Source organism: Hypomesus nipponensis, chromosome 9 (genome assembly GCF_054491055.1).
Source record: "Hypomesus nipponensis isolate SF chromosome 9, ASM5449105v1, whole genome shotgun sequence".
Classification (NCBI taxonomy): domain Eukaryota; kingdom Metazoa; phylum Chordata; class Actinopteri; order Osmeriformes; family Osmeridae; genus Hypomesus; species Hypomesus nipponensis.
In genome coordinates this window covers 3,257,809-3,281,120 of record NC_140369.1, presented here as the reverse complement: position 1 = coordinate 3,281,120, position 23,312 = coordinate 3,257,809, and the positions used below count along the sequence as shown (strand labels likewise).

Genomic DNA, 23,312 nt, shown 5'->3' with positions numbered 1-23,312 from the left:
TGGCAAATCAGAGTAGCTCTGGGCGGATCCAATAGTTTTAAACTTCAACAGAGGACCCGCCTTCAAGGAAGTTAACGTTTGTCAATGGAGAGATCCCAGACCCTCAGTACAAATGAAATGTGCGAGGGTCTGGTTAGGACCAGGCTACAAGATTATTGCCTGAAGGGAGAAATACACCAGGGTTTGTTTAAGGTATGAATAAGTACACCAGTTATACCACTAGTGGCAGCAGAGCGCTATATCAAAGCTAGCTCCTGCTAGCGAATGTGTTTCTGTATGTTTTACAGGTGAGCTGGTGTCAGTTGTCATGAGAAGTGTGTACTATGGTAAAATAACATGTGTGGTAGAATGTGAACTGGATGCGACAGTTGATTTAAATAGCGATTATCTGTATGTTAGCTAGCTAACTAGCATGTGTTCGAGTGTGGTTAGCCTAGGTTCTATTTCCCTCGGTGTTCGGTCACGTGACCACAGATTTATTGTTTTACAGTGCGACATCCTTGGAAATGTATCAGAGGATGTAGACTAGTCAGTTCTCAGCAGGAGGAAAAAACGTTCATTTGCGCTGTTGTCTAACGAATATGTTTCTGTATGTTTTACAGTGAATAAATATGTGTGGATCAAGACACATTTAACTCACTATACTCGGCCGACTTTCGCCCGCACCTGGGACCGAACCGCCACCTCCGACCTCCTATGCGGGACCACTTCCAGCTAAGCCATCGAAAAGCTATAGTGGTTTAATGGCGCGAAGACCTGAGGGGTGAGTTTAACCGATATACACTGACTACACCTATTCCAACACACCTGGTTCAAATGCATCAGGCTTCTACTGGTCTCGAAGCTTAAATTAGTACGGATCATCTACAATCAGTGCAAATAGAAAAACATCACAAGATCAAGGATTCCGAAGTGCGTAGTTCTAGCTAACAGTATTTCCATGGTCAGGGCCAAGGAACGGTTTTTATTTCACCAGACATAGTGCAAAACATTTAAATTGAGCCTGCACTATACCCTCATCATAGTGCGTCAAAAAAAGCCGCCATGACAGATCAGTCACACGTCAGCCGACTCTATTTACATTTTGTAAAAATAAACTTCGTCCTTATCGTCCCCTGAGTGAAAATGGAATTTGCAGGCCAAACCATAAACACACTTCCACCAGATGTGAGCTGCCGTTCTGGACCCAGCGTCCAGCTGCTACCGGGAGAAGATGATGCTGCATGTTGATAAAAGTAATAATAGCTACAGTGGTTATCTGTGTTGAAATGGAGGGGTGTGTCATTCGCCCCAGTGGCCCCACCCCAGTGGCCCCACCACGGCAACACAAACTGTATGGCAGCCAGGGTTGGTTAATCCAGGCAGAAGCTTGGCAGGGCCACGGATGTCTCTCTCTCTCCCTCTCTGCCCCCCTCTCTCCGTGTCCATCCTACCCTACCCCGCCCCCCTGCTCCAGACGGCTTGTGCTGAATCCCACAGACGGTTTATTCTCTGTAAGCTTTTAATGACATGCACTGACAACGCTTGTGGGATTTCTCAACAGCAGCACATACAGCAAATCGCTCGAACAGAATACATTTTTTCTATTTTTTTCTTTGAAAAATAAAATAGGCTAAATAAAACATCTTTGTGGATGAGGCTTTCGTTTACCAGCTGGAATGGAAGCCGGGGTTGGTGATGCGTATTCACTAAATGGTCAAAAAAAGGCTTAGAGTTATTACAGTTAAATACGATATGCATCAGCGTTGGCTGTATAAAGCACATCTGAAGTCTCATCTGTATTAAAAAGTAATTTGTAACAGATGAGGGGGGTAATTATTGAGTTTATAGAACATCCCGGTCTCTGTGTTCATGCCTTTATGTGCCATTCAGAGTTGAGCGTTTTCACACAGAACCAAGATTCATTCTGGGCGCTATTACCCTTCAAAAATACGCGGATTATCAAGAGTCGCTAACTGGGAATTAGTTCCGCTAAAACCCAGGATAATAACTTTCACTAACAGCATTACTACACTTAAAAAAAGGACTATGAAGGCCTATACTTAGATTTTGTATACTTCTATACTAGGCCGATTGCACTTCTAGTTCACTATAATATTCGGATTCAAACTAATCCGAGACTGACAGCGATACTATGGATTCCGCTCGTGACTCGTCAGTGGGCTAACTTGTGCACGTGTCTCTCCATGTCGCTGTTAAAGATGTCAAAGAAAACCGTCACAGAATACCACAACGTCCCCATCCAGAAGTGTCCATCGAGATAGGTTTATTGACATAATACTGACATTTGTAATTAAGGGTGGTTACCAGGTTTAGAAACAGATATCTATAACAGTTAGAGCCCAACTTCATGTCATTTTAACTGGACCGTGGGACTCCAAAGACTCAAAACACCTTTACACATTGTTGTTCGCTGTTCGATATTCACTTGCCGAATCTTCTTTCAATGTATCAAACCTTTAAAAAAGCAGCGGTCCAACTGATGTCACGAAAACCAAACACATCATTGTTTTCCCATTTGAAGAATTAAACAAAGGGATAGTTTCATGAGGCCGAAAGGAATAAAACTTTGAAGATCTAAACAGATCTTTAATAACACAGATATATCAGGGATGTTCAGTCACTGGGCTCTCTGCAGACAAACAAATGGACGAATGAACGAAATGAATACTGGAATATTTTCACATGATGATTTTCACTTGATTCTGTGGGTGTATCTTGCGTAATCCCAATTTTTGTCTTTTCTCATTCAACACCTTGAAGTCCGGGTTCAACAGCCCAGGCGGGAAAACAAACACAGCGTTCTGGAAGGAGACTGTCTCACGAGGTTGGATGGATTCTAAACAGTTGTCCTTCAAGATATGCGCTTACTTGTGTCGCCAGGCCCGCCATTTCCTCCTTGCATCCAATCAATGGAATGTCTCTGTTATTCCTGTTTGTCCTTATTGATCCCTGGTTTCTACCAGTCATCAACACTCAACCAATCACATGCAGCAGTCCCAAGGTTTCTGTGCAGGAACAGGAAGCGTGACGTCCAGTACCAAGGATCCACAGAGGAGTAGAGGACTATCGCGTGACCTGGAATAGAGAAACGAGATGTTACTTTTCACGTTTAGCTAGTTTAGCAGATGCTTTGATCCACAGCGACAGGACTCTGTCGCTCTGTTTTGGCACCACTTATGGATAGTTTCAGATGGGAATAAGGGTTATTATGACAGAGAACATGTGGTGAAAGACTCACGGGCCAGTGTGCTCTGATTGGACGACCCGTTCAAAAGAAGATGGACAAATGGCGATACTAGTTAATGCCAGTACTAATACTGAAAGTTAAAGAGTTCGAATAAAGCCTATATCAATCTACAACTACCCATGTCGTTTCAGATTCCCAGTAACTGCAGTTAACGTAGTTAGCATAGTAATGTAGCTCCAAGCTGCTTCCCAGTATTGCAGCTCATCTGAACAGCTGTGGGTCGGCAGCTGCTGCCAGCGCCACTGTCACCCAGTCAGACCTGCGTTTAAAACCAGGGAGATCATCCAGAGAACAGGCTTCTCTGAGCTTCCCAGGCCCAGACCAGGCCTCAGCTAGACGCAGGACACCAGCCTTGTGGTGCTCAGTTAAACGTGTCTCTCTGGACTGGGATGAGATCTGTCTGCATCTTCACACAGCCTCCCAGGGTCTGCATCTCCACACAGCCTCCCAGGGTCACACAGCCTCCCTGGGTCTGCATCTCCACACAGCCTCCCTGGGTCACACAGCCTCCCTGGGTCTGCATCTCCACACAGCCTCCCTGGGTCACACAGCCTCCCTGGGTCTGCATCTCCACACAGCCTCCCTGGGTCTGCATCTCCACACAGCCTCCCAGGGTCACACAGCCTCCCAGGGTCTGCATCTCCACACAGCCTCCCAGGGTCACACAGCCTCCCAGGGTCTGCATCTCCACACAGCCTCCCAGGGTCACACAGCCTCCCTGGGTCTGCATCTCCACACAGCCTCCCAGGGTCACACAGCCTCCCTGGGTCTGCATCTCCACACAGCCTCCCTGGGTCACACAGCCTCCCTGGGTCTGCATCTCCACACAGCCTCCCTGGGTCACACAGCCTCCCTGGGTCTGCATCTCCACACAGCCTCCCTGGGTCTGCATCTCCACACAGCCTCCCAGGGTCACACAGCCTCCCAGGGTCTGCATCTCCACACAGCCTCCCAGGGTCACACAGCCTCCCTGGGTCTGCATCTCCACACAGCCTCCCTGGGTCTGCATCTCCACACAGCCTCCCTGGGTCTGCATCTCCACACAGCCTCCCTGGGTCACACAGCCTCCCTGGGTCTGCATCCTGCATCTCCACATAGTCTCCCAGGGTCCCAGTCCTGGTCTGTGTTTCACGTGTTAATTCATCAGATGCAGACACACAGGGTGTGTGTAGTTGAATGGCAGCAGGTCGTCATGGAGAGCAGAGTTTGGACGGCCTTCGTTCCTGCTCTCTCTCTCTTGCTGCCTCGTCACTGGTCTAAGCCCAGTGTGAACCCACAGCCATCCACTCTACCACCACTGTCTCCATCTACAGTACTCTGTCTCGCCTCTGTCACACACACACACCAAACACACACACACACACACACACAGACGTACAAGAGGATGTGGCTAAGCAGAGATGGGATTTTTTTGTACAGTAGTTTCGTTTATTACATTAAAAACACCAGGCACATTATTCAGGCTGACATTCTGCTGGCATAAGTACTTCCCAGAATATGAATCCAGTGGAAACCAGCAGAGCAACATGCTGTACTTGTATAAATAAGACTGCTGTCCTTTTTTAGGAGTTTTGCCCTTTAAAAGTGGCACACAAGAAACTTTCACAACAAATCATGCTGCTGCTTGAACTGGTAAGAATGAAGTTAACACACACACACCAATATCTGCAGACACGTGGACGCGCACACACACAGGAAGATTCATATTTTCACACACACACACACACACACACAAACGCTCACACCTGAGTTTCTATTTTGAAATATGTGCACCTATTAGTGTAATCTAATTAGCAGTTGGCAGGGGATCAATTGTGTTGTCCCAGCACTCACAGAGAGCTGTGTCAGGTGACGAAGGTGAGAGGGCTTCACTTCCTGATCTCTCTCCCAGACCTGCCGTCAGGGCTATCTCCTCTTCCCATGCTCGGTGTTCAGGGACCCACAGTCTAATCTTCGCGTTGCCGTGGCAGCGCTCTAGAACCCTCGCCATGGAGACCCCGGACAGCGAGGGCGTGAGGTGGAGATTCAGGACTGCGCTATCCCCCCCCCTCCCCCCCCCCCCAAAAAAAAGCATCTTCTGAAATAACAAAATGTAAAGGAGGGGAGGAGAGAAGTAAGAGAGGAAGGCAGAGGAAGGTGGGTCATCATCTCACCAAGTTGTTGTCTGTACACCCTCTCCTCTTCCCTCCCCTTGCCCTTCCCGCCCCTCCCCTCTGGTATCTTGGCATCTTGTTTGTATGTTTGTTTGTTTTTCCTCTTTTGTTTTGTTTCTCTGGGATTCTTTTGAAGTTCCATCCAAGATGCTCACACATCTCAAAGACAGGACCCCACCGCAACCCTCTCCCTCTCTCTCTCATCCTATCTCCTCCTGTCTCTCTCTCTCTGTCTCTATCTGTCTCTCTCCCTCTCTCCCTTCCTGCTGCCAAGTGGAAGTAGGACAGGCTGTCTCAGCACACCTGCAGTATCTGCATCAGTGCTGCTCGTGAGAGATGTAGGTTGTTGAACGAGAGGGCTGCCATGCTTTCTGCTGCTGCTGGAGCTGTGAGCGGAGTTTAGGAGAGAGACAGGATCATGACAGAGGAGGGGGAGAGATGGAGGGACAGAGAGAGAGATGGAGATTGGAGGGAGAGAGATGGAGGGACAGAGAGAGAGATGGAGATTGGAGGGAGAGAGATGGAGGGACAGAGAGAGAGATGGAGATTGGAGGGAGAGAGATGGAGGGACAGAGAGAGAGATGGAGATTGGAGGGAGAGAGATGGAGGGACAGAGAGAGAGATGGAGATTGGAGGGAGAGAGATGGAGGGACAGAGAGAGAGATGGAGATTGGAGGGAGAGAGATGGAGGGACAGAGAGAGAGAGATGGAGGGAAAGAGAGTGAGATAGGAGAGATGGAGATGGAAAGAGAGAGGGAGAGAAGGAAGGAGGGAAAGATAGGAATAGGAGAGAGATGGACGGAGCGGGAAAGAGACATTGAGGGAGAGAATAACAACAAACAACGTTAGTTGTTGTCAGAGTGACAGCGGAGGCCCACCTTGGTGGTCTTGACCTTGCTGCCGGTGCTGCAGCTCCACCCCTTCTGGTCTGGCAGGACCTTGCACTCCTCCCCCTGCATGCAGGGCTGCATCTGGCACCACCAGCGCTGGGCCACGATGGAGGCTGCAGGGCACACACACTCTGATCAGCACGGTTACACTGAAGACACGCCCCTCATCACCCTGTGTAACCTACAGGAGTGGATCTGAACCTGAGACGTATTGATCTGCAGTCTGTTTGACTGTGTGAGTATGTTTCAGTTTGTGTGCGTGTATATATTTGAGTGTGTGTGTGTATATTTCAGGGCGTGAGTGTGTGCTTGCAGTGTGTCCAGAGTGAGTCCAGGGATCGGGTCGGTGTCAAGATGATGAGGTCAGTGTTCAGGGTGGGAGGCAGCTCAACAGCAGAGGTCACGATTCACTCTGAGGGAACCTGCAGGGTGGGTGTATCTCTGTGTGTGTGTGTGTGTACAGTACATGTGTGTCTGTGTGTTACTGAGTACAGTGTTCTCACTGTCAATCCAACCAGATAGCAGCACCGTGTGAAGAGTCAAGCGATCCCTTCTATGTTTTTCCTCCCCGAAACAATGCGATTAACAACCATTTTCCATAAACTTCTGTCATTAAAATGTGGCTCACATAGACCAAAGACCAGAGTGCTCGCAGCTTACCGTCGACACAAGATGGCGCCGCCCTTGTTGTCCCGGCAACCTGTCCTGGAAAACAGGAGCACTTGACGGTCTGAGATCGTTCCTCGATCTTGTTCTTGTTACAGCAGCGATGAGCAGCGATCACCTCACAGGTCCCTGCCTTCACGTGCACTGAGGAGAGGAGAGAGCTGTTAGACTACACCCAACACACATCTGTAGAGACAGGACAGAGCTGTGGTTGTGTTTCATAGACACAAAGACAGCTACGCCATCAAAAAGCAAACAGTTTGAAGGCGCAGACAGGTTGTGTTTATGCAGGTGTAAGTTGAACCAGCTACACCCATAGACTATACTATTATTATTATTATTTTTTTTACCAATCACATCTACTCACGTTATACAGTATATATATTTGTTTTATTCTTTTTTTACTGGATCAAATATGAATACAACGGTAGTTTTGATATGAATCTCCTGTCAGCTAGGATCTTTTAACATGGTCAGCAAGATGAGGCGAGGGAGAGAAAGTTTCAATGAGCTTTTAGATCGGCTCTAATTACACCTGTAAAGATTTTCAATTTGGGTTCTCGAGATGAAAATAGATTGAAAAAGTGCTTCCAACTCCATGCTGCAGCGTAATCCCAAAACCTCATCTACAACATTAAAAAAACATTTTGCTTCCAATCAATAAGGTGCTGTTCACGTACCCACAAAAGGCCAGACAACAATGACCAATTGAGTGGTTTTTGGAACAGAAACTCAATGATGCCTAAACAGGTAGGGTCTCTGCCCTTGGTTTGATTAGTGAGAACAGAGGAGAAAGCCCCCAGGTCAAAGTTAATTTCAGAAGTTGGAATTGCTTTAAATAGCATATTCAGACTTGTTCAGGCGGAGAGGGAGTGGGCGGGGTTAGCTGAGAGAGGCTGATTGGAAGTCCCTGAAGGAGGAGAATCACTCTTATCAGGGATTAAAACGTCAACTGAAGGTGAACTCTAAAACAGAAAAACTGTGGTTTGGGGTAGTAGCTGAGGCTGGAACTGAGGTTATGGATAGAGGCTGGAGACTGGGCTGTTAGGGAAAGAGGTTGGGGCTGGAGCTGGAGGTTGGGGCTGTCAGGGGAAGAGGCTGGAAGTTGGACCTGGAGGTTGGGACTGGAGGTTGGGGCTGAGGTTGGGGTTGGAGCCAGGACCACGCTGGGTCTAATCAGTGGTCCACCCAGGTCTCCAGAACCCTCCAGTCAAGGTCCTCTCACAGCCAGACCCAGCATGCACCACGGGCTGGAGGGGAGGTCAGGGGTCAGGGGCCTGCCTGGGCCTCAGCCTGGTGAGGGGTCTCGTCCAGGAGAGAGAGTGTCGCTTCAAGTATCTGCTCAATAAATACATTATTATAACAGCAGACAATCAGCCAGGATTACATCAAGGTTCTTTCAACCGGAACTGACAAGTGTGCAACATATCTTGTGAATATCTACACTTCAAATGCCAGTCTTTTGAGTCCTTCGATAGATTACATACAATTAAAACCAATGACTGATGTAACACTATAATAATAATAAACATAATAATGCTTATATTAAATCAAGATTCCCATGTACAAAAACACATTCCCTCCGCACAAAAGCATATGTAAGATTTGACCTGTGTATTTAAAACCGCGGTAATTGAATTGCCATCAGGTTTGTGAGAAAGTCTCTATTTGGACAAGCTGTCAGCAGATACAGAGGGAAGACTAAATATTTGTCCAATTAACTAACACATGTCAAGTGCTATTAGCCTCCCAGTAAGACTGCTGTTTCCATTAGCATGTTGCTATTAGCGCGAAGACAGAGAAACAGATGACACATCGTTCCTCTCCAGAATGGAGGCCATCTATAAATAAAACATCAGAGTTTACAGCATCCGTCTCCACAGACAGAGAGACCTACTGGAGGCACACCCTTCACACAAGCTTATTTCTCTTTTAACACAAGCAATTATAATCCCTTTAAGTCGCTGTCACATTTATGAATAGATTGTTGACGAGCTACAAAAATTAATGAATAAATAAAAGAGTAATATTTCCCCTTTGAGTTTATTTATGAAATCAGTTCACGGGAAGATGCTTCAACACTGTCAGTCATGAGTCTTGAGATGGAGAATATTAAACCTTGCGCTTCTCAAAAACAATCTCAAAAAGGTTTGTTTTCCATCATTACGCAAAAACAGTACAATAAGAGAAAGTCAAACTTCAGGAGAAATCTGCCAGTTTAATAAGAAGCACAAAACCACAACCCAAAAATTTAATATTTACAAGAAACTAGGTCATTTCAGCACAAAAAATTGAATATTAATTGCATTTTGTCAACACTGTATCCCAAAAATATAGACAACCATTAATAGCTCTTCTCCATGAAATACCTCACAGGTAACATGGCCTTCTCCAACTGTGTATCATCTGATTGACAGCTGTACTGTCCTATCAAAAAGCATCTTCCAGCTCTTACGCAGCGTCTGCTCTGTAAGGGAACCCTGGAAACCCGAGCATTTCATGGCACCCGGGGGCGGATCATTAAACGCTGGTCCTACTGATCAGCTGCGGACACAAACCTCTTCAGGAAGCCCACAGGGTTCCGTAGCAGGAATAGTCATATTGTATTTGTAAAGCCCTCTTTAATAAGCTGTTTCACACAGGGCTTCACACGTGCTCGAGGGAAAGGGGGCGGGGGGTCAAATGACTCATCCAATCAGGCATTGTGGGAGCCCGGTCCAGACCGCTACAGGTGACAGGGCTGTGAGGAGGGATCAGCCCATCTGGGTGTGAGCAGAGATCAGCTCGACGTGACAACCTCCAGTCATCCTGCTCAGCAACACCATGCACAGGAGACACTGGAGAGGAGAGGGGGAGAGGGGAGAGGGAGAAGAGAGAAGAGAGAGAACAAGGAGGAGGGGAGAGGGAGACGAGAGAAGAGAGAGAACAAGGAGGAGGGGAGAGGGGAGAGGGAGACGAGAGAAGAGAGACAACAAGGAGGAGGGGAGAGGGGAGAGGGAGACGAGAGAAGAGACACAACAAGGAGGAGGGGAGAGGGGAGAGGAAGACGAGAGAAGAAAGACAACAAGGAGGAGGGGAGAGGGAGGGGAGAGAGAACAAGAAAAAAGAAAAGAGGAGCTCGAGGAGGAAGAGAATAGAATGAAGAAAGAGAGGGAAGAGAAAGAAGAAAAGACAGAGGACAGAAAAGGGAGAGAAGAGACAGAATAGAGAAGAAAGAGAGAAGAAGAGAAGAGAAGGAGGGAGAGGGGAAGGCTGGCAGGGCTGTCTCTGAGATCGTTCGGTTGTATTAATGTCAAATCAAAATGTTATTTCCTGACAGACCTGTTAACATGGGCAGTTTCTCCTCCAACCCTCCCCCCCCGCCAACCCCGGCCAGGAAACAAGCTTCTCTGTCCACCCAGGTACGACCCTGAGGTCCGGCTTCATCACAAATTAAGAGGGAAGAAAACAAAATGTCCTCACTTTCTCCTCTGACCTTCCTCTAATGCAGGACCTGCTCCATTGCTCTCAAATGGTTACCGGGGAGATCAGAGTGGAGCTGCCGGAGACACGATCAGTGCGCTCCTCGACCACAGCAGGAACAAGAGAAACACACTTCTAATCAAATCAAACTTTATTTGTACAGCCCTTTTCACAAGCAATGCCACAGAGGGCTTCACAAATCAGCCCCGGTCACCAACCTCAACCCTAAGACAAAAAAATTGATGAAACCTTGGGAGGAGCGATTCAGTGAGGGATCTGTCTGTCTGTCTGGCTGTTAATCTATCAGACCAGGTTCAACAAGTCAGGTGGCTGAGCGGTGAGGCAGTCGGGCTAGTAATCAGAAGGTTGCCGGATCGATTCCCCGCTGTGCAAAATGACATTGTGTTCTTGGGCAAGACACTTCACCCTACTTGCCTACTTGCCTAACATAACTTTAGTGAGTCATATCATCAGCACAGGGGAAAGTGTGAACTAGTTCTAGCCAGGTGAAATCATTCTGATTGGATTTTAAGAGCAGATTGACTGCAGTAAAAGAGGGGATTATTTGCATATATTGAAAATGTTTGCCCCAAAAAAGCTTTAAAAAATATGAATTGTTCCTTATTGTATTCCAGTATTCTATAGAAACATGTGAAAACTATTTCATCAAATACTGAACCAGCAAACTTTGCAAAACACAACATTTGTCATTGCTAAAACCTATGGCCACGACTGTAACTCGAACGGGTGCTGTTATTCCGGCCGTATAAGGAAACACATTCAGTGTGGTTAGGGGATGATAGTTTCAGAGTAAATTGTCCACTAGGTTTGGGATTGAGGTTGAGGAGAACAGTATGTTTAATTGGATTACTGTTTCAGAAAAGACTGAGTCATTTCTTCTGTGAAGTAGACCAGCTGGGCTGACAACTACCCTTGGCTCAGGATACACACACACTAACTGACACACACAGGATACACACACACACTAACTGACAAACACAGAAGATACGACACACTTTCATCTCACACAAGCTGCTGTTTACCAGCTCAACACAGCCCAACACAGACAGCTTTCAGGAGACTGGCATGACATGTTATCACCTAAAAAAACGTTTTATTTGGAGAGATATGAGGTTGTTTGATTTCTTCTGAACTCAAACCAGACAAACACTTGAGTAGAAAGTTATTTTTTCTGATTATCAGTTCAGGTTCTGGGTTAATAACTATGATACAACCAGCTGTTAACAAACACCTCAACAAGAAAACATTTCAATAGACCCGTTCAGACACAGTGGTGCCAGCAAAGACTAGCTGAGGCATGAAAGTCATAGGACAATGTTTATAGTGAATAGGGAAAAACATTTAGCCAACAGATGTTAATGTCAGTTTAGATGTCAACAGATGTCTTTATTCAATCAGGCAGATATTACAGCCGTGGCCAAAAGTATTGGGAGCGACATACATTTTGTGTTTGCAAAGCTTGCTGGGCCTTGGCATAAAATGACTGCTAACATAACTTCAGTGAGTCATATCATCAGAACAGGGGAAAGTGTGAACTAGTTCTAGCCAGGTGAAATCACTCTGTCATTCTGACTGGATTTTAAGAGCAGATTGACTGCTGTAAAAGAGGGGACTATTTGCACATATTGAAATTTTTGGCCCCCAAAAAGCTTTAAAAAATATGAAATGTGCCTTATTCTATTCCAGTATTCTATAAAAACATGTGAAAACATTTTCCTCAAATACTGAACCAGCAAACATTTGTCATTGCCAAAACGTATGGCCACGACTGTACATTACAGACCCCTCACTGTAATCAGAACATAATATAGGTTACAGCAGGAACACATACATGTGAATGAATAAAAGATGGAATAGGCCGTTCACCACACTAAAAAAGGCCCTCCCTTGACCAGCATGGCCCCTCCCCTTTGACTCAAGAGGCTCCTCCCCATTATGGCCCCCATCCCGGCCGTGCCAAATGACGTTGTGTCCTTGGGCAAGGCACTTCACCCTACTTGCCTCGGGGGAATGTCCCTGTACTTACTGTAAGTCCCTCTGGATAAGAGCGTCTGCTAAATGACTAAATGAAAATGATGGAAAAAGCCCCTCCCCTTGTCTCAATAGGCCCCTCCCCCAGCCTGAGAAGGCCCCTCCCCTGAATGGAGGGCCCCAGAGGGTGGGAAGAAACAGATGAAGCATCCCGATGCAGGATTAATGGACCAGTCGCGCCGGGCTTAAGTCCTTGTCAGGCCTATCCATCTGGCTGGCCCCACGCATGATCAATCCCCTGCCAGCACACAGGCCAACAGGCCAGCCCGTTTATTAAACACAGGGCCAGCCTGTTATTAAACACAGGGCCAACCACAATGAAGAGACAACACTTAACAAATGAACTGTCTCCACGGTCTGCTGACCACCTGACAGCTCCAGAGGAAGCAGGAAGCAGTGTGCTATTTAAACTGTGGCTGAGAGAGAAGGATGAAGCCACTGGAAGTCCTCCCAGTTGGCTGCTTTTCCTTCGACCAAATGAAGTGATGTGAACTTGATTCTATTCTCCATCTTGCTATTCCGTCAGACCCGCTGTGGTTTGAGGGGTGACTGTGCTGTTAAGCAGGATCCCTGGGGGTAGGCTGGGCTAGGCTAGGCTAAGTCAGGCTGTGCTGGGCTCGGCTAGGCTAGATGAGGCTAGGCTAGGTCTGACTAGGCTAGGTCTGGCTAGGCTAGATGAGGCTAGGCTAGGTCTGGCTAGGCTGGATGAGGCTAGGCTAGGTCTGGCTAGGCTAGATAGGTGTAGAGATGGAGTGGTAGACAAAGAGAGAGAAAGAGATAGATGTAGAGATGGGGAGAGAGAGAGATAGGTATAGAGATGGAGAGGGGGGATTGGTAGACTGCATTTTAAAACCATATCGTTCACTTCCCTCATCCAGCCAGGGCAAACACAGGAGAGTGTGCTGGACCAAGCTAATACAGGAGGATAGTGTGGGCATGTGAGCATATGTGTATGTGTGTGCATGCGCTTGTGTGCGTGTGTGTGTGCAAGCGCTCGTGTGTGTGTGCTCTTGTGTGTGTGTGCATGCGCTCGTGTGTGTATTTATGTGCATGCGCTTGTGTGTATGCATATGCATGCGCTTGTGTGAGTGTGTGTGTGTGTGTGTGAGGAAGAGACTCTCGTAAAAGTCTATCAGGATTTATATGATCTGACTGCGCCTTTACAGGAACGAGCTTTCAAACGACAGTTATTAAAGCAAATGTGTTTAATTCACGACCGGGGCCCGTCAATCTGTCACAGTAATAACAGCAGGGAATTAGCCCTGCGAGACTATGTCCCAATCTCCAGACATATTCCCTGCCACATTGTAATAGTGCTGTGCCAGAGTGCTGTTTGAGCTAGACCAGGTAAGATCAGTGAACATGCTCCTCTGTCGTTGGGAAAGAGGCTTCTTCTCCTGAACACGAAGAAACTCACCGTCTGGCAAACCGAAAGGTTATTTGCTACTTCAGTTTATGTCAAATAAATATCCCTGTATGGAGAACAAAAAAAATCCTGTCAAACTGTGTGATTAATCCAGAACTAACAGTCTTTGTGGTGCATTGCTTCACAGGAACATACATCAGTGTTCTGTGGAGACAGACAGGTGAGCAGCGCCGACTCACTGTGCTCCATAGTCATGGAGAAAGCACCCTGCGATGGGATTAAGCCTTCCACACTCACCAAACCCAATCAAACTTTATTTGTACAGCCCTTTTCACAAGCAATGTCACAGAGGGCTTCACATACGCCCATAGATCAGCACTTATAACTAAGCTTAACCCTCAGAGAAGATAAGGACGAGCACCCAGGAAAACTCGAGAGAAAAAACTGACGAATTCTGAGGAGGAGCAGTTCAGTGAGAACAACATTATTATGTTGGGCTGTAACAACAGTGTTCTTTTAGGGCTGTAACAACACTACAGCAGGACTGTAACAATACAATGTATAGCAGGGCTGTAACAATACAGTCTAAAGCAGGGCTGTAACCTGTAACAATACAATGTACAGCAGGGCTGTAACAACACTACAGCAGGGCTGTAACAATACAGTGTACAGCAGGGCTGTAACAAAACTACAGCAGGGCACCACTCTGTTGTACATAACAGCCGCCATCAACGTGCTCATCATTCTCAATTATTCACCCCATTAAAGATCCAGCTGAGAGTTTTACACATCCCTAAGGGGGGGGGGGGGGGCGGGGCGGGGGGGGCGGGGCGGGGGGGGCGGGACATGTGACTGCAGATCAAGAGCTAGCAGGTTCAAATACCCCCATAATTCTGAGTGTGTTGTTGTTTATGATTATATTAAGTTTACGTTTTATAACACTATAATATTATACTACTACAAATGTTTCTTAATTGGTTTATTTACTAAACATTGGTACTGTAGTTGAGATATAATTTATATTCTCCTTGCCCAGTACCTGGTAGCACCTAAGATCTGGTGACTTTCCCCTGAGCCTTGGAAATACAGAAAGGTCTTTGATAGAACTATGTACTTCTGATTCTTGTTTTTTCAGTTTTACTTCCTACATTAACTATTGTTGTGTCGCTTTGGATGAAAGCGTCATCAAGCAGTGAATCCACTGTAATGTAGAAGGACAGGGTTGTGAGTGCCTGCGATGCTATTTTATAATGTGATAGTTTTAATAAAGGAAGCTCTAACGGTTGCTTTCTTGAAGATACAGAACCGAGGGTTGTGGTTTGGAGAAGATGGAAGCTGCAGTTAGAAGCTATTGGGCCTTTAATGTGTATATTTCTGAGAGAGTGAGAAAGAGAGTATATATATATATGTAATATTCATTTGAACTCCACATGAACTGTTTAAATGTAAATTCTTGTTTGCACACAGAAGCATGCCTGGAAGCAGGGGGAGCAGCTTGGGACTGTGCAGTAAAAGTCCGGTCACAGGGTCTAAAAATACTTCACAATAAGAGCCCGGTCACAGGGACTAAAAATACTTCACAATAAGAGCCTGGTCACGGAGTCTAAAAATACTTCACAATAAGAGCCCGGTCACAGGGTTTAAAAATACTTCACAATAAGAGCTCGGTCACTGGGTCTAAAAATACTTCACAATAAGAGGCCGGTCCCAGCCTTTGAAAAGGTATATTCGCCGTAAAAACATAAAACCTTGAGATAACACTAAGAACGAATTGATACAAAACGGCGCAAACATGCCGGTAGCAGAGAGCGATAACGACTAAAGGACAAAAGAAAAAGATGATTCCAGGTGTGCGTGATGACGATGGACAAGACGGCGGATGCAGTAGAACTCGGATGACCTCGCATGCTGGAGGGGAGGAGCAGGAAGACAGACGTGGTCCCGGTGAACACCACCTCCAGCCTGCTCCGTCTGTTCCTCACGCCTCCTACTCTGCCCACGAGTCTCAGCGCAGAGCCCTGGGGCGACTGACTAATCACAGCTTGATGACTGTTTTCCAATGAGAGGGCAGAGGTGCTGCGGTAGAAAGCTCTTGCTTTCGGTGTTTTGGAATTTTGACGGTGTTTCTACCTGGTTGATTTTGAATAGTGTAGGTTGTGTTCCATGGCAGCGCGCTCTCTCTCTTCCTCCCTCCATCTCTCTCTCTTTCTGCTTACCTTACTCACGGTTTCTCTCTCTCCGTCTCTCTCCTTGTTTCATTCTTTGCTTCTCTTTTCTCTTTTTCCATCCCTCTCACTCTCACTCCATTCCCTCTCTTCCTTTTTACTTCTTTCCCTCCCACTCCCTTACCCCCATCTCTTCTGTCCCTCCCCCTCCCTCATTACACTCCCTCCCATTCTCCTTGCTTGTCTCTCTCTCCCTCTGTCTCTCTCTCCCTCTCTCCCTCTCTCCCTCTGTCTCTCTCTCCCTCTCTCCCTCTGTCTCTCTCTCCCTCTCTCCCTCTGTCATTTCTCCCTCCCTCTCTCCCTCAGATGTGCAGGTCCTCTGGGTTTTGCAGTCTTATTACCGAGCCGTGTGCTCTGAGCGTCTCTCGTCGGCGCACGCTGAAAGGTTCAATTGGTTCTGGCAAGGGCCCCCACCCCGATAAAACAGAGGGGCTAAAGAGGTTTGTTTGTTGGGCACACCTTGACATGACCTCCACAGGCAGGGGAGCCGGTCTGGTGATTACCTCGGTGTAGCGACAGCAGTGGGCCGCTAGAACTCCTCTCAGGGATGATTGGCCAAGCCCCTTAGCCCCTCTCTGGAGTCCAGCACCGCAATTATTTCTCATTTGTGCAACTTGGAACCGCAGAAATTGTTTTAGTTTGTGTGTACCCACAGACCACCCCCCCTCTATATACAACCACCAGACTCCCTCTCCCTCTCTCTCCCTCTCCCCCTCTCCCTCTCCCCCTCTCCCCCTCTCCCCCTCTCCCCCTCCCCCTCTCTCTCTCCCTCTCCCCCTCTCCCTCCCTCTCTCCCTCTCCCTCTCCCTCCCTCTCTCCCTCTCCCTCCCTCTCTCCCTCTCTCCCTCCCTCTCCCTCTCCCTCTCCCCCTCTCCCCCTCTCCCTCTCTCCCTCTCTCCCTCTCTCCCTCCCTCCCTCTCTCCCTCTCTCTCTCTCTCTCTCTCTCTCTCTCTCTCCTCTCCCTCTCTCTCTCTCTCTCTCTCTCTCTCCCTCTCTCTCTCTCTCCCTCTCTCCCCTCTCTCTCTCTCTCTCTCTCTCTCTCTCTCTCTCTCTCTCTCCCTCCCTCCCTCTCCCCCTCTCCCCCTCTCCCCCCCCCTCTCTCTCTCTCTCTCTCTCTCTCCCTCCCTCTCTCCCTCTCCCTCTCCCTCTCCCTCTCTCCCTCTCCCTCTCCCTCTCCCTCTCCCTCTCCCTCTCCCTCTCCCTCTCCCTCTCCCTCTCCCTCTCCCTCTCTCAACCCTCCTACTCTGGGCCAGAACGCCCACCTGGGGATTACAAACTAAACCTTGTGTTTCATGTGGAGAGTTTGTGAGTGTGGACTGTTTATGTCTCTCTAGCTGCAGGCCGGCAGTCAGGCTGGTAACCACGGTGACCAGGGTGGAGTACACATACTCAACAGTATATGCCCATTACAAGCACTGATGCATCGGCGTGGCAACACGTCCACATCTGCTCTGGTTCCCCCAGGCCTCACTCTGAGCTGCCCCTCTCCCTCACCAGCACAGCAGCCAGGGTTTAGACACTCAGTCACTGAACACACTCCAACCTTCACTCCCACTTCCTGCATGCTCAACTGTCAATCACACACTGATGTGTCAACAGCACAGCTGCAGCAAATTAACTATCGGTGCTATAATCAACCTCTTTTTCTCTCGTGTGGGTGTGTTTGTAAATGTGTGTATGCATGTGAGTGTGTGTCAGGGTGTATGTGTGTGTGAGTAAGTGTGTGTGTGTGTGAGGGTGTGTGTGTGTAAGTAGGTGTGTGTATGTGTGCGTGTGTGAGGACTGCTCTTACCTATGTGACTCCTGTGTGAGGACGCGAGGGTGAGCTCTCCCCAGAGCGACAGCACACAGAGGGACAGCAGGAGCAGTCTTCTGCACGCGCTCCGTAGCTCTCTGCCCTGCATTCTGCAACAACACAACACAGGCCAGGTCGTTACAGGGGACCTCATCCAGACTCGTCCACAAACTCATCCAGACTCGTCCACAAACTCATCCAGACTCGTCCACAAACTCATCCAGACTCGTCCACAAACTCATCCAGACTCATCCACAAACTCATCAGAATCAGAATTGTTTTTTTATTCGCCATGAAAGTTCACACAGACAAGGAATTTACTGTGGCATCCACAAACTCATCCAGACTCGTCCACAAACTCATCCACAGCCTGGGGAGCCGTCAAACGTAGTGTTGAGGCTGGGAGGAAGAGATATAAGTACAGAGGCAATATGCTGTTTTTATAAAGAAGAGGGTCAGATTATTCTGCGGGCCTCACTAGGACTGATCTCCAACTGTCTCCCTAAATGAAGCCCAAAAAAGTCTAACAATTCCAAAAAGCTTATAAGAGGATCAGATTCTAATGCCGAGAGAGAATCAGGTTGTTATTTTAGGAGGGGCCTGAAAGAGAGTTTAAGAAGTACTTTGCTACACTGTGTGTGTGTATGTGTGTGTGTGTGTCACTGCCACACACCCCGGGACGTAGTCTCAATCACACTAGCTCCACCTCCACCCAGAGGACGTTTGATTAGCAGCCTTCCTGTGATTGGAGCCACCTGCGCTCTGATTGGCCTGCTGCGTTGATCCGCGCACAACAGGGAGCCCCCATCCTGCAGACATGGCAGCCCACAACTCAGAACTAGAAACCAGGACACGGCCTAGAAGACAGCCACGAAGACGGGAGCGGAGCTGTCTCTCCTCATTCTCAGATTGACGGTGAGGATTCGTGGGGTCAATATTTCTTCCCAGGTAAACAAACAGCTGGAGAGGGCTGTGCTCTCGCTGATCTCCCACAGCTCTGTTTGTCTGCCACCCTCGCCCAAGCATGTTTTTACTGACTGCGCGTTTAAATACGTTTGACTCGTTGACTCGTTGACTCCAAAATGGCCTCCTATGTACACATCCGTAAACGAGGACTCGAAAGTTGCGGAAAGCTCAACTTTGGAGTGAGTACGGATCCATGAGTCAAATCAGAGCACGGATGTTTCAAAACAGCATAAATCGCTGCCTTTCGGTCTGTGGCACCAGCCCCCTGAAGAACACCCACCCTGTGCGGAGAGGTCTGTCAAAACAATCTGTTGTGATGTGGATGTGATCAGTGTATTGTTGTGGAAAAAAACATCACACTGTTGTAATTATAAAGATTGTTTATGATTATGGATTTATATGATTGAAAATGAACCTCTTAATCACTTATTTTACTTTTTATATGCTCCATTACTGAAAAACAGATGCAAAGCTGTTTAGTATTGCCATTAATATGTAGAAGATTTTATGCCCAAGTACAAAGTGCAAATCTGGATAATTAGGGGCTAAGTGTGAGAGAAGACTATGTGTATACGCTTCTTCCATAGAAAACTACGAGGCCCAGCTATCATGAGGCATATTTATGGCCCAGTGCCCAGTGCAGCTGGCCTTCCAGGCCAGAACAGGCCTAAAAATGGGAGAGTTTTCTGTCAAAAAAACACCTGATCTGAATCCCATAAGACATGGAAACCAGCAGGGTAAGAATGCATAATGCATTCTGGGACCAACAAGTATTGTACCAATGGCAGAATAAAGATATTGGGAAAATATCTAAGAGAAATGTCGGGAGAACATTTTCAGTCTGATCCCTGGATCTTGCTCACGTTTGTTTGGAATCTCTGTCACTCCGAATTCTAATAAACAGCTTTAAACTTTGCAGAGTTCCAGTGCTGTGGAACAGCACACGAGGGGGGATAGCAGCAGGAGGGAGGATAGCAGCAGGCTGCAGCCATCTTTACAACTCCCTGTCACAGAAGACTCTTAAATTAGTGAAAAGATTGGGGTGGTGGTGATGGTGGTGGTGAAGATGATGGTGGTGGTGATGGTGGCTAGACAGACTGCTGTTAGACACAGACCCCAGGCTAGACAGACTGCTGTTAGACACAGACCCCAGGATAGACAGACTGCTGTTAGACACAGACCCCAGGATAGACAGACTGCTGTTAGACACGGACCCCAGGATAGACAGACTGCTGTTAGACACAGACCCCAGGATAGACAGACTGCTGTTAGACACAGACCCCAGGATAGACAGACTGCTGTTAGACGCAGACCCCAGGATAGACAGACTGCTGTTAGACACAGACACAGGCCTTCCCCATTGGCTTAAGTTGTGACACAGCGCAGTTGAGATTGGATCTGTGCGTCCTTGAGAACTGTAAGTCGTATAACTATGTTGTCAGTTCATTTAAGCCTGTTATTGTATTAGTCTATTTTGTATTAGTCTAGTTTGTATTTTAGGTGCATTATTATGCTGAAGTAGTTTCAATTAATAAATAGTGGGTATATTGTTATTATTTGCTACAGAATGCTTAGCTTTATCAAGATCAAATGATGCAGACAGTGTAGGCTAGGCCACTGACCATTTATAATAAGTTGTTATGTTGATTAATAATTGGCAGCATTTATGGCATTTAGAACATGGCAAAAGGGGGGGGGGGGCAGACCTGCCCCCACTGCTAAAACAAATCCTAGAGGAAACACTGTATGTAGTTACATGGAAGTTTATGTAAGCTTCTTATAAAGTGTTGTTATGTCATTACATGGTGGTTGATATAACCTTAATGTTAAAATGTTGCCCATTTTCTTATTTATAAAGAGAGATAGAGAAAGACCGGGAGAGGGAGAGAGAGATAGGGATTGAGTGTGAGAGAGAGACCATGAGGATGAGTAAGGCAAAATTCCTGTTGAATAGTTGTTGTTAGGAGAGACCAAGTCGCTTGTTTTGGTTGGAGGGCACAACAAACCCAGTGTTGTCTCTCCCACTCCTGCTTCCTGATGTGTGACCACATCCAATCAGCTGCTTCCTGATGTGTGACCACGTCCAATCAGCTGCTTCCTGATGTGTGACCACATCCAATCAGCATGGTCCCAACATGCCCTAGAGTCCCCCGGACCTCTGCACCAACCTCCAACATCAACCAGCATGTCTTTAAACCACCACACTCACTCCACAGCGGAGACCACTGGAGCACATGCTAACCCATGTGAGCGGCTGAAATCTCATGAGTGCACATCAGGTTAAAACGTGCGGATACGATTCTGCTCTTCGAAACAAGCTTTGTCAAGTATGAAAGACTCACAGTGCAGCAAACCCCCATTCTGTGATGTCTGTGACAGTAAATATACAAGGCCCGTCAAATTCACAGTTTGAAGCTGAACAGATGAAGCAGGCAGAGTCCATCTGAACCTTCCGCTTCCTTAACGCTCAACGTACTGTATGTCCCTGAGCAGAGTCAGAGGAACAGGGAGTGAAGACTGCCAGGGCTGTGAAGGAACGTTCTCCAGGAGCGGAGTCAGAGGAACAGGGAGTGAAGACTGCCAGGGCTGTGAAGGAACGTTCTTTAGGAGCAGACACCCCCAGGAACTCCAACTGCCCGCGGTTCCATGGTGAGTCAGGAGACTGGGTACTCACCTCCCATGATGCCTTGCAAGAACAGTCTGGTTTCAGACAAGCCACGCCGACTACCTGCCTGCCCACCTGCGAGCTTGTCTGAGTCGCTAATGAGTCCTTTCAGAGCACTTGTCTTCTGGTGGGCAGACGTCTCGACATGGTTATATCTGTTCCTGGCTTCAGACTCGTATCGTCTGCCCGCGCGGCGGGGGAACGGCGCCTCCGCTCGGATGATGTCACGCGTCCGTCCCTCATCCCTCCGTCCGTGCGTACGGCGTTAAGGGAGAGGTGATGAGACCTCGCTCTCGCCGGTTTGCTCTCACGCCCGCCAGGCGGGCTGCAATGCATTGTGGGCCAGATCTGGGGTGCGCGTCCTCCCAGACGGTTGAGCGGGATGAGAGCCGAACAAGCTGGAGGTCCGGCCGTCACCGGGGAGCATGCTAACACGCTGACGTGCTAACACACTACAGTGAGTTCAGGCGTGGTCAAGTGGAAGTTTGCGGAACGTTCCAGAAAGAAGGCGTTCCAACAGCTGAGGAGTACAAGCTGAGGGCGGATGTGCCCTGGAAGATGAGTCAGAGGAAGGAGTGGGCTACAGACACAGTCTCTGGTGGTGGAGGGGGGGCACGGTGGGGGTAGCGACTACTGTCTGGTGGTGGGGGGGGTGAGGGGGCAAAGACTCTTACACTTGTGAAAGCTAGCTAATTACCAACTGTGTTTCTGACAGAGAGGCCAAGTTTTGGATCGCACGCCAACGTCTCCGAACGATGAAGCAACATAATGTGGGACGTAATGAAGAAAACAAAGCCATCGCAGCCCACAGGCAATTAAAACCTGAGCATATGGCTTCGCTGGCACAGACATGCAGCAGCGGAGACGTGAAACACTATTTCTGGCATTGACGTGAGAAAACGCCAACCGATACAATAATCCTCCGCTTACTTGCAAGTGAGTTTGCAAAAGAAGAAATGGAAGTCATTTCCCTTGTCATTACCGTAGACACCGGTGACAAAGAAAGTGAAGTTACTGTTAGCTAGCTAGTATTTAATTTGTAGGTGAAGTCTTGGTATTACACATAATTTTTTTATGAATTGCAGCAATTAATGTGCAAATGATGTGAACAGCTTTGTTGGCCTTTTTGTTTATTAACATACAATTTCAAAAGAAGGGCTTTGGAACAGCCTTGCAGGTGGGCCGTGGGCACCAGGGCTGTTATCACGAGTGGCAAGTAGACCGCTGATTGGCTTCTCTTCAAGCCGGTTTCAGAACCAGAATGAATTGGAACCAGCATTTGTGTGCGTGAGTGAGAATGTGTGTGTGTCTTATGTGTGTGTGTCAGGGCTGGAAGTGACAAACAGAGGCACACATACCTGTTAGTCTGTCCTCTTTAACAACGACTCCAAGCCATTTGCTTAACTAAAAGACCTCTTTATACACACTATTTTTGTGCATGTGCATGTGTGCTTGTGAGAGCGTGCATCAGTGCCTGTGAAAATGAATGCTCATGTGTGTGCCTGCGCGTGTCTACGTATGTGTACGTATGTGTGCATGTGTGTGTTTCTGCGTGTGTGTGTGTCTGCGTGTGTGTGTTTGCATATGTGTGTGTGTGTCTGCAAGTGTGTGTGTCTGCATGTGTGTGTTTGCATATGTGTGTGTGTGTGTCTGCAAGTGTGTGTGTCTGCATGTGTGTGTTTGCATATGTGTGTGTGTGTGTCTGCAAGTGTGTGTGTCTGCATGTGTGTGTTTGCATATGTGTGTGTGTGTCTGCATGTGTGTGTTTGCATATGTGTGTGTGTGTGTGTGTGTCTGCAAGTGTGTGTGTCTGCATGTGTGT

At 47.7% G+C, this 23,312-nt stretch overlaps 1 protein-coding gene across 1 annotated transcript in view; it reads right to left on the bottom strand.

Annotated features, from left to right (window-relative positions):
* Positions 1 to 2,259: 2,259 nt before the first annotated feature.
* Positions 2,260 to 23,312, bottom strand: part of tafa3a (TAFA chemokine like family member 3a) — a 56,702-nt gene continuing 35,649 nt past the window's right edge. Inside the window, exons 2-5 of the mRNA XM_084705174.1 lie at positions 17,857 to 17,969; positions 6,954 to 7,103; positions 6,282 to 6,406; positions 2,260 to 3,078 (exon numbers count right to left, since the gene is read on the bottom strand). Coding sequence (XP_084561300.1) covers positions 3,067 to 3,078; positions 6,282 to 6,406; positions 6,954 to 7,103; positions 17,857 to 17,968 — 399 coding nt within the window. The 5' untranslated portion in view covers position 17,969 and the 3' untranslated portion in view covers positions 2,260 to 3,066. The remainder of the gene's footprint in view (positions 3,079 to 6,281; positions 6,407 to 6,953; positions 7,104 to 17,856; positions 17,970 to 23,312) is intronic.